This window comes from Eumetopias jubatus, unplaced genomic scaffold, assembly GCF_037043125.1.
Source record: "Eumetopias jubatus isolate StellerSeaLion01/CBP00866 unplaced genomic scaffold, mEumJub1_p1.0 scaffold_17, whole genome shotgun sequence".
NCBI lineage: Eukaryota > Metazoa > Chordata > Mammalia > Carnivora > Otariidae > Eumetopias > Eumetopias jubatus.
The window spans coordinates 32,677,477-32,691,446 of record NW_028274823.1 but is presented as its reverse complement, the minus strand read 5'-3'; the positions used below and the strand labels follow the sequence as shown (position 1 = coordinate 32,691,446).

The window sequence follows — 13,970 nt, the reverse complement described above, 5'->3', positions numbered from 1 at the left end:
CAGTCATGGCATGCTGTATTGCAAAGAGGTGCCAGAGACCGAAAGTTCAAGAAAAGAGTCTCCAGAAGGAGGATCTTCTTTCAGATTACCAGGCAACAGTTGCAGCTCTGGGACCCTCCTCCCTTGGCGGAGAAGAGAGAAGTGGTGTGGTCAGTGCCATGGGATCTGATTTAGGGCCCAAGGATGGTATCCTTTACCCACTGGCCCAATATGCAAACTCAGATGCTAGAGCTGGGGGGCCAGGCAAGCAACACATCAGAGTGCAAGAGGCTGGCTGTGAGAGACAAAGAGGGCTAGTGGGGTCTGTGGCAAACTGCAGAGCATGCGCTCCTCCGGAGGTCAACCCATCCTTATGCAACTCCATCGACTGTTGCCATGTGGAAATGCTGGACCAGCATGGCCAGATCTCCCAACTTTTCAAGAGAAGCCAGACTTAGTTCCGGATTTTTATGAGAAATCTGATTTTTTTTTTCAAATATTGGCAGCAAGTTTAAAAATGTGAGCACTACAAAACAAACAAAACACATCTGCAGACCAGATTTGGCTGGTGGGCTGACTGCTTAGGACCTCTGGGCTGCAGAGTAAATGGGAAAGCCATGCTTCTAGGGGGTGCCAACGTCAGAGGAGACAGGATCTCCTTCTTCCAGCAATGGCAGTCCAGGTCTAGGGGAGCAGGAGGGTACCAGAGAACCTGGGAAGCAGAAAGCAAGGAGTAGCAGAAGCGAGTTAGAGGCTCAGTGCCAAGGCCAGCTGGGGCTTTTCTCTCACTGTCTGTGGGCAAACAAGCTCCTTAAAGGACACTGAAGAGAAATAAGATGACCAGAACACAGGATGAGATTCCACTGGCAACTCCACCACCATCATCACCTCCTCTCCCTGGACCTCCTTGGAAACCACAGAAATAATGACCTGCAGACCTCACTGTAAACAGCCCCCAAAGAAATGGGATTTTGCTCTGGCCATCCTGCACATCAGCCACAGGTTAGCACAATGGAAGGTGGCAGGAGTCTCATCCCAAACACACTGGCAGGACCACCTGCTGCCCCTCAGCAGGTTGCATCTCCAGCTCTCCGAGCCCAGCCCAGTTGTCACTGGTCCTCGGTGGCTTTGGAGGCAGTCTCGGCTCTCTTAAACTTCTCTCTCCTGCCCATTGTTGTGTGTTGTTGTTTTCTAAGACAGGACGAAGGGAGGCCACAGACAGGTTTCTGCCAACACCTAGGGGAGCCCACTGAAGGGTCTCAGGTTAGGTACAATTTGAGCAGAACATTCTGAAGTTCTGTGAGTCATCAAATGAAGGAGAAGCCAAAGATCCTGTGGTTCTCTAACCAGCTGTGCATGCAGCAAAGACCACACGTTTAGTCTCCATACATTTCTGGATTATCGTTGGCAAAGGAACCAAGAGACACATTCGTGGCCCTCAGGAGGCTTAGAGCACAACCCTTCATTTTACAGATAAGGAAAGTGAAGTCCCGTGAAGCGAAGCGACATGGTCAAGGTCTGTCATGCAGTGGCTAACTCTGAAGTGTTGTGGCGCTGGTTTTGTCCAAAAACAACTGAGTTCATTATCACGCCCAAGAAGAAAATACTTGAGTAGCAAATGCATTTGCGACAGAGGTCAGGTTCCAGCTGTGACAAAATGCACACATCTAGAAGGGCCAAGAAATACAAGAGCAAAGGTGCATAGCTTTAAGAAAACTGAAAATACTAACAAAATATGTAGGGGGTGGTTTCCTTATTGGATAAAAGCATCCTTTATTTTGTTAAAAAGGATTCACCACAGGGTTCTCTTAAGTCAGGAGGGGGAATATTTTTTATAACTAGGCCACTGATACTAGAATGATGGATTGGAAGGCAGCCTAAATAAGCAAGCCTCAAGGATGGTTTATTTCATTTGATTCTGTTCTAGAGATCTACTATTTAAGTTAAAAACAGGAAACATAGAATTCCATTCAATAAATACAAACAAAGACATACCCAGGTAAAGGGCAGCAAGAAATGGAATCAGATGATGAAGAACCAAAGAATGATGTCTAGGGAGGTAAGGCAAAATCTTTCTGTTAGACAAAACCGAGGGGCAATGATTGGGTCCTCCTCTGATACAGGCAATCCCCAGCTCTCATGAGGCTGTGTTCCCAGATCCCATGTATTAAGATGGCTGATGGGAACCCAGAAAGTATTTTCTCATGGAAATAATAGCAATGGCAAAGTGGGTGTGAGGTTACCAGGTGTGGCCCAAGACCAAGTTAACCCAAAAGGGACTGCCTCCACAGCTCCACCCCTGGGGGTCTTCATTCACCCATCACCTCCTCAAAGGGTCCTCACTCACCCATCACCTCCTCAAAGCGGAGGCTGCTCCATCATTCATTCTTCTCAGAGCCACAGACACAGACCCACCTGCTTCCATCATAAGTTTCTTCCTCCACCTACCCCCTTGGGGCTCTGTTGTCAGCCCTCTGGTCAGCTCACTTTATATTCTCTCCTTGGGAGATTCCTGCTACTCTTAGGACTTCCACAGCACCCTACCTAGGGAGGCACTGCAGGCAGCCAAAGGAGGACCCTCGAGTTGAGGATCATGATGGCAACTCAGGCATGGCCGCCATGATGGGTCAGGGGCAAGAAGAGGCAAAAGCAAAAATAAGGCACTGTGTGGCCCCTGAGAAGAGAAGCCAGCTTTGCTCCTTTCTCTCCAATTCCTAGTCCAGTCCCCAAGAGGCTGGCTCTTCTCTGTTTCTGTCGGTAGGTGGCCCTGAGAATATATTCTTAAGTAAATTCTTTACTTGAGCTATCTTGATTCTGTAAGCTGAAATGGAGAGAACTTGGCCTACAATGCCAGGTGCTAAATCTTGTTTGTCCGGGCTTCTCAAGCTAATCTCCCAATTTTGACTCAGGCTCCCGGATTCGAGGTCCATGAGGGGCCCAGGATTGGAGCTCCCTGGACAAATGCCCAAGGGAGGTCACCCCCCCGACCCAGCTCTGCACCCCATTGTGGCTCCAAGTGGACTTCCCTCCCAGTGTCCCCAAATTCTGAGAAATGCAGTCATAACAAAAATCAACCTAAAGGTGAATTTACTTTTCCCAACACTTCAAGTTCACAGCGAACTCTGGCTTCAATCCAAGGTATAAATCAGCCTCTGAATGAGACCCCAGGGAATGAGATGATAGAATCCTTATGTTGCATTCTTTTTTCCTTCCCAAAGAACAGATGTGCATTTTATCAGATGCCTCTTTATCATCTCAAATTATCCTACTAAATTGAAAATTTTATGGGCAGAATAGCTGCCAGGCCTTGCCCAATTCCTGCCCCACTGTTCTCCCCTTCCCGGCTGCCGACTGCAGTCTGTGGGCTCAGCCTGCCCTACACTGTGGCCAGCCCTGTCCCAAGTCAGGCAGTTGGGGGGGGCAGCGGTGAAGGTAGATATAGGGAGTTTAGGCTCAAATGGGAGTGTCTCAGAAGCACTTCACCTTTGGATCCGTGTGCTCCTGCCTAATTTCTGACCCTTGTCTTCATTTTATTCTCTCAGGCCAAGTCGCCAGCTTATTGTCCTCCCTAATACCCATGCCCCGGAAGGATTGGGGGTCCTTGCCTTGTCCTCCTAAGCTCGCAGCACAAAACTGGAACTTCCTGTGAGTTTGACTAAAGGTCCTTCTGATGCTATTTGCCTCTTGCCCTCCTGGTGGCCCTGCTTTGCCCCCTGGCAGGCCCCGTGCCCCAGGCTGGATCTCCAACACCAACTCCTGCCTGGATGACAGCTGTCACCTGGGGCCTTCCCTCTGCCTCCTGGATCACACCTCCTCTGGGGGGTTGGTGGCTGCCCTACACCAGCAGGGGCTTTGGATCCCAGGTCCCACCCCCTCCAGGCTGCCCCATTCCTCCCCTACTCTAAAACATGACCATAATCACATGCATCATTAAAGCTCCATCTCTTGCATGGCAGGAGAGAAAGTGGGTATCCTCGGTGCTCAGCACAGAAGAGGTCCCCAATTAGCATCTGTTATTACTTGAAGGAAGGAGGGAGGGAGAGAACGCTGGTGTCAGAGGGTCAGCAGAGCTGTGAGGCAGACACATGCCTGAGTAGGAGTTCAGCAAGTAAAAATCAAGTTCTACACCACAGGAGCCAAGGAGAATTCTCAGAGGAGGGCAGGGATGATGGGAGCAGTTGGCTGGGGAGGGCAGGGGAGGGGCTGCAGGTCTTGGGGGAGAAGGGATGGAAGGAGCCCTGGAGGGGTGAGCAGAATGCCAGCACACCCTCTCTGGCATGGAAAAGACCGCATTTCCATCTGGGAATCTATGTGAGGGGCCCAGTAAAGAAAGCTTTTGGCCACATGGCTAAATGATGCCCTTTTTGGGCACTTCCTGCAAGGTGATCGGGGCTTGCCCAGCCCGAGGCCACCACCCCCTAAGCATTTCTTTCATTGCTGGCACCCCACATTCGGGTGCAGTCCTAACCCCAACTGACCTCTGGAGGGAGCAGAGGAGCCGGGAAGCATGGAGGCCACCAAGCATTCCTGAGGCTCGTGGCCCCATCCACAGACCACAAGCGTTTGTCTGGCATCTTTCATGTGCCAAGCCTGATGCTGGAACAAAAGAAGACAAGCCAAGACCAAAGACGAGTCACAGCTGGGACAGGCTGGGGGATCCAGCAAGGCACACCCTGAAAGTGACCTGACACAACAGGGAGGGCACGATGAGGTGCAGCCCCAATGGCGCATGGAACTCTTCCATGTCTTTCCCTATCGCCTCTCAAGGGTGCTGATGGGGAGATCGAGTGGCTCAAGGCGACAGTGTTAGTGGTGATGCCAGCAGCTGTTCCTAGAAGCAATGGAGGGTAGGGGCTAAAAGTAGGGCCTTTGACCTGAGAGTTAAGTCCTAATCTGGGCCCTGCCAGTAATCCGCTGTATTAGAGTTAGTTACATACCTCTCTGAACATTAGCCTTCGTGTCTACACCAACAGTACCTACCACCTAGAACCGCTGTGGGACGGTTAAATGAGACCATGTGTTGAGAGTCCGTAAGACATACGCAGCGTACAGCAAATGCTAGTTAGTATTATTCTCTTTGTTGTTGCTGCCGGCATCCAATCCATTTTCAGGTCTCTCTCTGGCCAACTGTGAGATCCTAGAGTTTGACTCAGGAGGACCAGGGAAGGCTAGGGAATTGACAGAGATGTCCCGTGGGTGGGTCAGATCCCAGTGCTGCCGGCCCAGCTCCAGAGACCCCAGGGAGGGTGCTGCAGAGTACGTACAGCAATGAAAGGGAATTCGGGGGCATAAGGGGGATGTGGAGTCTGAGACACAGCGGTGGGCCAGACAGGAGCCCGCACAAGGGCAGCCACGGTGGCTATGACTATTGGGCACCTGCCTGGTGTCAGACCCTGGTGTAAGTGCTTTCCCTATCCCGCCTTTCAATCCCCCTGCAAGACAGGCATTAATAGCCCATTTTACAGATAAGGGATGAGTCACCCTGACCCCCCCAGCTAATCAATACAGAGCCGGAGAGGAAAACCGAGGCTCACCTGACTCCACCACCCAAGCCTTTCCACACTGCAGTTCTGCAAGGTCCGGATGTCCACATAAGAAGAACATCTCATGCGGCTATTCAGTGGGCGCACTGAGACCAGGTGACGGCAATGTGTGCCACTCCAAGTCATGGGCAGAGTGAGAAAAGGAACTCTAGGAGCTGAAGGGTCTGCCAGGTGGAAGGGCCCTCATGGTTCAGAGAGGAGGCCCAGAGAAGGGAGGCAAGGTACCCAAACCTACGTCCTTCACGCCTGCTATTTCATTCTTTTGAACTCAGGAGCCAAAACTGCTGGGCTTATGCAGATGCTCACACATCTGGCAGGAATTTAGGAACTGAGGATTTAGAGGTAGGTCGGTGTCTTAAAGAGAGCTGGACATGGCCCAGGGGCTCAGAATAGACAAGATGGGGCCATCAGCTTCCATCAGAGCCAACGGGTCATTACAACCATCTCCCCTTTCCAAGTCCTCATGACAAAGCCCAAGAAATCAGATCCATCATCCGGGTGGAGGTAACGGTGAGGCGAGACGTTGTCTCCAGGTTTCCAGACATTTGCGAAGATGAGAATGTGCAGCACTGGCGTCCTCTGGACTCTTTAGGGAAGATACAAACAAACAGAAGTCCAAAACATCAACCACATCGCCCTGCACCTTGTGTAGTTAGCAGAAGAGGTGGCTCGGGCCTCGGGAACGGGGCTCTCGGGCTCTGCCCCACCCCATCAAAGAGGACGCAAGACGGTCGGAGAGTGTGTGTGTGCCTGCGTGTGGGTCCCGCTAAGTACTTCCTTCACTACACAGCTAATCCGATTAGCTGCTTTAGGAGACTCTGCAATGTTAATTCAAGGGTCCCATTCATAGAACAGCTTGGCCCACGGCTGCTCTGAGCTCCCATTCTTCTTTCTGCAAATAAAATGCACACAGAAGGACTTTCTCTCCCCAAAGAATGCCCTCTCGCCTCCTTGCCCCGCACACAGCCAAAATGCCGCTGCCACTTCCCCTGGTAGCTCCCACGGCAGGGCCAGGGCCTGTCTGAAACTGGGGAGAAAATAGAGCTCTTTGCATCTCAAGCACAACAGGAGGCTAATTTTCACAGCACTGTCAACCCAGGTGGCCTTCCAAGCTGGCAGCCATGCTGAGCAAGTTGCGTCGTGAGAGCACACCAGTTGTAGGGCCCTGGAGGAGTCGTTGGCTTTCTCTGGGCATTCAGTGCTCTCTCTGCAGAAAGGGGACCTGCAACAGAGGGTGCGGTTGGAACGGAAGGCTGAAAGGAGAGAAACTGCGGGCTTGTACAGACACAGTGTCATTCTGTCTGGCTGGAGGACAAGGAGAGGGAAGGGGGCTGGATATGTAGGTTGTAGACAGAGCGCAGACAGCCCAAACCAAGGTCAGACTCAGGGGTGTTTCTGCTAAGTGATAGGGAGCCACCAAGGGTTTTAAGCAGTGTAGCTGTTGTGTGGGTCTCCCAGGACTGCTCTAACAAAGTACCACAGGGTGGGTGGCTTGAAACAACAGAAATCCATTCTCTCCGAGTTCTGAGGGCTAGCAATCTGAAATCAAGGTGTTGGCAGAGCCATGCTCCCTCTGAAGGCTCTAGGGAAGGAGCCTTCCTCACCCCCCTGCCAACCCGGGGCAGCTCGGGCAATCCTGGCCCTTCCCAGGCTCGTAGATGCTTCGCTCCAGTCTCCGCTGCTCCCCTCACACGCCCTCTTCCTCCCTCCTCGCCCTGTCTGTGTGCTCTCCGCTTCTTAGAAAGACTCCCATCACTGGATTTAGGGCTCATCTCAAGACCCGTAACTAATTACATCTGTAAATCCTCTAGTTCCACATTAAGGTCACATTCTGAGGTTCCAGGTAGACATGAGTCTGGGGGGACATTATTCCCCCCAGTCCAGTGGTTGCCAGGCCAGGGCCAGGAAGATCACCTGGAAGCAGGATGGGGAAGGAGGGACTAGAGGCAGGGAGACTGATTCCTCTAAGTGAATGCCAAGGATGCTCCCTGTTTGGGGTCCCAGCAGCTTTTTTCTGTGGCCTGTGCAGCACCCCAGGTGGGCTCATAAACCAACCCAGGCACAAACCTTTGCTCACCCTTTGGCCCAGAGAGGCTGCAGCCTACTTTCCAAGGGATGGCAAAGGAACGATTACACGCACCTCTGCTGTTCTCTGTTCCTTCTAATTGGCAACATGCAGACAGGCTGGCCCAGCAGAGGGCCACACGGGAGCTGGGAAAGCTGGTTCTCCCACTCACTGAATTTCGGACATTGGACATATCTAGGGAATGAGGCCACCTTGGTCACTTCTGGGGCAATGATATTGTTTCATTCGGCAGCCAAGAAAGCAGCTCCAAACTCACAGGAGGAACCAGGGAAAGAAGGCCGCTGGGGCTGCACTTCAGGGTTCTGTGCCCTCTCCACTCGGATCCTCCTCCAGGGATTCAGTGCCCCCTCCTTGAACTTCCTTCCCTCCCCTGGAACATAGGGGCACTAACCAAAGCTTGGAAATGAAATAACCTAAATCTAAGAATACATCCTTTCACACATTTGGAAGCAGGAAGGCTGAGTAAGGATGTGGTTCCTTTTTATTTTTTAATCAAAGCAAATGTTTAAGGATCAATGCACAAAGTTGTTCATAGCACCATTGTTTCTAAAAGGAAAAAATTACAGGAAGAAAAGGGAAACACTCTTCATGTCCACCTGTATGGGATTAGTTTGATGAATTATGGCACAGTTGTGCATTAAGTGTGATAGACTACAATGTACTGCATGAAAAGATGTCTATGAGGTGGTGTTAACTGAAAGACGCAGATTGCACGAGAAGGTGTTGAGAAAAATCCCTTCTATGTTTTAAAAATATCTGTATGCCCACAGCCTGAGCCCAGTGAGGCTGGAAGGAATCCAGCAAACAGATAATGACACGGATCCCTGGGGCTGGGAGAACAGGAGATTTTTACTTTCTACTTTGTCCAATTTTGAGCTACTGGACTTTTTTTTTTTTTAAACAACTGGCAGTATTAGTTTCATCAGCCAAAACAATAAAAATATTCTCATTCCGAAAATAAAATAACTATTCTAGATAGATGCAAAGTACTATTGGCCCACAGAGAAAAGCGATCAGGATAAAAATCACTCCGCCATAAAAAGCACACCAGAAAAAAAAAAAGAAAGAAAACAACATTCTGAGCTTGGGAAGGAGGAAATACCAGGTAGGTGTATGTTTCAAAGCCCTCAAACCCAAGCTACCAATGTTCCCTCCAGCACACCCGGCAAATTTCTCTCATTCTCCATGTTAGCCTAAACCCTCCCAGGTCAGTGCTTTCTGCAGACACTACTACTAATAATAACGAGGAGGTGGCAGAGCTGATATTTATTGAGCACTTATTATTAGCCAGGCACCGTGCTAAGCACTTTATATGTATTCTTTTTGTTCTTATAACATCACTATTCCCTTTTGACAGATGAAGAAACTGAGGCCCAGCTCAAGGATCCAAACCCAGACAGTCTGATCCTAAAACCCGTGACTATAACCAGTGCTTTAACCACTCTCCTGGAAGCAAAGCCCTGTTGGAGCTCTTGATCATTGAGGCCCATGGGAGACGGTTCCAGGCTCTGCCAATCTCTGCCAGCCCCTTCCTTCTTCCTCTCCACCCACGTTGGCCAGTGCCTTGTACGTACAGGAGACTGGGTCACCTCCAAAGGGATCCAAAGACAAATGTGATGTGGTCTCTGTCCTCTCCTAGTTCACAAGGAGGAAGGAAAGAGAAGACTCAAGTTCTTAGACCAGAGGCTGACCATGTTGGCCTTGGGGGAGTGCCAGGAGGGAGGAGAAGGCAGGGCTGCTAGGCTTCCCTTCATTGCAGCATCCTGAGGCAACCTTCTGAGCAGGCGCCTCTCCAGGAGCTCGCCTACAGCTGGCATGGTGGCTGGCCACTCCCAGCCTCTCTCTGGGGTCTCCCACTCACATCTGCCAAGCCCCATGCTGTGCCATGGCGGGTCCCCCAAGGACAACACAAGGATCACTGATTGGGGTGACCCTGAACGTTCGTGTTGGTGGATGAGCACCAACTCACTGCTGTGCTGGTCCAAAGTATGGGAGAAGGGTCCCCAGGCCAGAGAGACCATGCCCCAGCCCCCGAAGTCCTCATTGGATCTTGCACGGACACCACTCCTGCCTTCGAAATCAGTACGCACCCACATAGAATGTAAATTGGTGCAACGTCTTCGGGGGAACAGACAGTATTTACTAAAGCTGAACTTACGTAGTCTATGACCCAGCAATCCCACTCCTGGTTGCCCGATGGAAATGAGAGTTTGTGTCCACCAAAAGGTATGTATAAGAACATCGGTAGCAGCTTTATTGATCATAGCCCAAAACTGTGAATGGTCTAAATGTCCGTTAATAGAAGGATGACCACGCTAGCATTTGAACACACGAGAGAATACCACACAACAACGAGAGAGAACGAACTACTTCACTCAACAAGGTCAAAAAGCTGAGTGAAATAAGACAGACACAAAGAATACATGCTGTGTGATGCTATTTCTGCAGGTAAAATGAGTCTGTGGCTGCTGTGGAATGGGTATTGACTAGATGGGGGCACAAGGGAGTGTCTATGGTTCCGGAAATGTTCCATGCCTTGGTTTGGGTGGGGTTTATGTGGACATATGCAGAAGTTCCATCATCCCGTATACTGGAGATATGTGAAGTTTGCAACTTTTAAGTAATATTGCAAAAAAAAAAAAAGTTTTAAAAAATTTTAACCACACAGAGATTACAATCAGGTCAACTTCTCTAGGCCTCCAGGTAAGAACTGGTTAGCTGGAGTGGTAGAATTATGAAGAGACGCTTCCTTTTGTTAGAGCTCCATTAAGGTTATATATATTGGTGTGAAAAATAATTTGCCTTGTAAAAAACCATTTAGAATTCAAACAGACTATCCAAACCACACACGAGAGGCCTCAAAACTCCTAAGAAATTATAGTTCTAGAACCAGACACCAAAAAGAAGCTCTAAAGGGCTGAACTGTTCCTCCTTCCTCCCAACCCTTGGCAGTAGGGTCCCTCTGACCTCCTGACAACCTTTGCCTTCTTGCTCTCCCCTCATCCCCCAGCCCCTGGGGGGTTCTTGGACTTGGCCCAGTCCCTGGAGCTGCTCAGATTCCTCATGAGCCGTGGGAGCTGCCCCCTTACTCTGGACACATTCCCACCCACCCCTCTAACAGGCACCCTCACCATCTACCCCCACCAACCTCGGCGGGTGCATCTCTCTACCACAGCCTACCCCAAAGAGCCACCCTCCAGTGACTCGCCCCTTTCTGAGGCTCCCCGAGTAAAGACAGGCGCTCTCATACTCCCCGTGTGGCTTCCCCACTGCCTGAAATGTGTTTTCTCAATTCTTTACTTCAAGGACTCATTCTCATCTTTCAAGACACGATGCAAGGGTGTCCATTCCCACAATGGCTTTCCTGGCTCCCCTGTGTAGCCTTCTTCCCCTCACTCTCCTCTCTTCCCACTTCTCTTGGTTCATTACAGCCCTTGCCATGAGGAACTGCAGTTTATCTCTTCACCTGTCAATTTCATTCCACTAGAGAGGAGCACCTCAGTGATAATGTCTGCCGTTGCCCGAGAACTTGCTATGTGCCAGGCACCAGGCTAGCCCATTACCCTGGGACTTGATCCTCCCAACCCCCTGTGGCGTGAGGGATGGTTTCATCCCCATTTTGCAGATAGGAAAACTGAACCTTGGAGATGATAAAGAGCTTGCCCAGGTCTAAACCGTGTCTGCCTGGCAGGAATGGTCTCCCTTAAGGCAGGGGTCCCATCTTACTCCTCTTTTTCCAGCACTGCACTTGGCCACCACAGGTGCCCCAAAAAAGGGTACAAAGCTCAATTACACAAGAGGAATAAGTTCTGGAGGTCTGCCACACCACCCTGAGCCTATAGTTTATAATACTATTTGTGCACTTAAAAATTTGTTAAGAGAGCAAATCTCTTGCGTTCATAGCACAATAAGTTTTTAAAAGTCTCCAAAGAAAGGAAAAGAGGGTGTGGGCAGGGGCAGCAGGTAGCAGGGGCAGTGTAGCCTCGGGCATATGTGAGCCCTGGGCACCAAACAGCCAGCCATGGTGAGCCGCACCGGCCCGGCCACCTCACAGGGCAGCCCCTTTGCTGCTGCTAAGAATGGGGATTCCCCAGAGCTGAGGCGTCTGAGCCCGGGGCGGGGGCGTAGGACTCAAGAGACTAGTCCCACTACTATTCACCCCAGGGTGGAGGCAAGGAGGAAGAAGAGTAATCAAAGTCTGAAGTCCCATCCGTTTCCTGGTTTGACTGCAAAACAAGTGCACAGCGCCCCGTGAGCAAACATCTTTCCTAGTGCTGAGCGTTATTAGCATCATCCACAGACATGCCCGAGATGGAGCCCACGGAGGAATTCTCTCTAGTCTGGGAAGTGTGGAACCCACCCAGGGGCCAACGTCCTGAGAACCCACACTGAGCTCAAGTCTGAACCTTCAGATAAAGAGGCAAATGGAGATTTTCTTACAAGGATCAGCAACCCTGGAGGCTCCAGCTCCACAGCCTGCAGTGCAGAAAGAGTGAGCCCTCTGGTTTCCCACAGACAGGCGGGCATGGGACTGACAGGTCAAACACTGATGTGTCATGGTCCACACCCACACTTGCCAGAGTCCCTGACCCCTCTCCCCAGAGAAAGAAAAACGGGGGACACAGTGCTTACCGGTGCTATGTCCCCCTTCCTCTGCTGACTGCTTGATCCAGTCTCTGGCTTTGTCGATGTGAAATAACTTCAGATCCTCTTCATCTAAGGCAATGTCTCCCCAAAAGACAGCTGGAGAGAAAAAAACATAAATGGATCCATTTAGGCTGGAGATCAGAAAAAGAGATGGATTTATTAATGCCCCAGAGGACATTAGATGTTGGGTAGCAAACTCTAGAAATGACAATCCATCCAATCAAATCTCTCCCTGAACCTAACACAGCGGGCTGGCAGAGACAGAAGAATGGCGTATAACAATTCTGTTTATCAGAGCCACAGGGCTGGAGCCAACCACCATCCCCATCAAGGCCTAGGTCTGTAAGGTATTTTGAAAGGGCACCCTGTCTTACTCGAGCTGTAAGCAGCTCTGGGCAAAACCACCACATAGAGATAGCTGTTTCTTTCTTCTCCAGAGTCCCCAGGATAAAAAAGAAAAGCATAATGTGATAAATGATACTACTGTTCACAATATTTGCTGCCCTTCCCTGGGGGAAGATTATATTTCTTTGCCCCATTAATGTCAGAATCGGCCACTTCACCTGCTCTGATAAATAAATGTGAGAGAAAGCCCTAAGAGTTAGCGCATATGTCCTCTTTTTCCTTTCCCAAAAGACAAGCAATGTTCTAGATAGGGGCGACTCTATCACTCTGGGCTCTAGAGTAAATATGATGTGGAGCAAAGGTATGGCTGACCAGGATGGATATGTAGCGTGAATGAGGAGAATAACACCTGCTAGTTTTACAAGTCTCTGAGATTTGGGGCTATTTGTTACTAGAACACAGACAAATGTGTTTATCCTGACAAATACAGAAATTGCTATCAGAAGTAGTATGCTGCTATAACAAAAATCTGTTGTGTTTGGGCAAGGCAGTGGGTGTCAAGGAAACTGTTACTGAAGCCTGGAAGGAGGTGAACTATGTTATGCAGTGATGAGGTACCTGGTAAAAATATTGGCCTGTATTCACTTGGAAGGCAGAGGATAAGCTGAATGTGCTATGGCTTTAAGTGAAGAGATTGAGAGTCAGAATGTTAATAGCACGCCTTGGTTGCTATTAGCTGTGTTTGATAAGGTACTGCAAGAAAGAAAAGGGTTTTATAGAGAACTGGGCAATTTATAGTGGGAATGTAAAGGCATGGAGAGAGTCCAGAAATTCAAGAAGAGCCAACCTATTCTCATCACTAAGCAATTAAAGAAAAACTGAGAGGGCCTTTGAGTAACAGAGGCTAATTAAAACTTAACTTTGTGGTGTGGAGAAATGGGAACTCTCACCCATTGCTAGTTGGAAGATAAGATGGTATACTACCTATGGAAAATCATTTGGCAGTTTCCTAAAAAGTTGAACATGATCTTAAAAACATAATCTTAAAATCTGAAAGTTTCCTAAAAAGTTAAATATAATCATATGATCCAGCAATTCCACTCCTAGGAAATCTTCCCAAGAGAAATGAAAAGATATGTTCACATAGACATAAACTCAAATGTTTACAGCAACCTTATTCATAATAGCCCCAAACTTGAAAACAACACAAATGTCTATCAGCTGTTGAACACATAAACAAAATGTGGTATATCTATAAAATAGTAAGCTATTTAGCAATTAAAAAGAACAAACTTTTGACACATGTATGACACACGTATGTACGGACTACATGTATGAGTCTCAAAAACATCATGCTAAGTGAAAGAGGC

At 49.3% G+C, this 13,970-nt stretch overlaps 1 protein-coding gene across 1 annotated transcript in view; it reads right to left on the bottom strand.

The window, feature by feature from the left end:
• The window catches only part of TLL2 (tolloid like 2), a 119,962-nt gene that overhangs the window by 80,628 nt on the left and 25,364 nt on the right, over nucleotides 1–13,970 (bottom strand). The window contains exon 2 of the mRNA XM_088020098.1: nucleotides 12,241–12,351. Coding sequence (XP_087876224.1) covers nucleotides 12,241–12,351 — 111 coding nt within the window. The remainder of the gene's footprint in view (nucleotides 1–12,240; nucleotides 12,352–13,970) is intronic.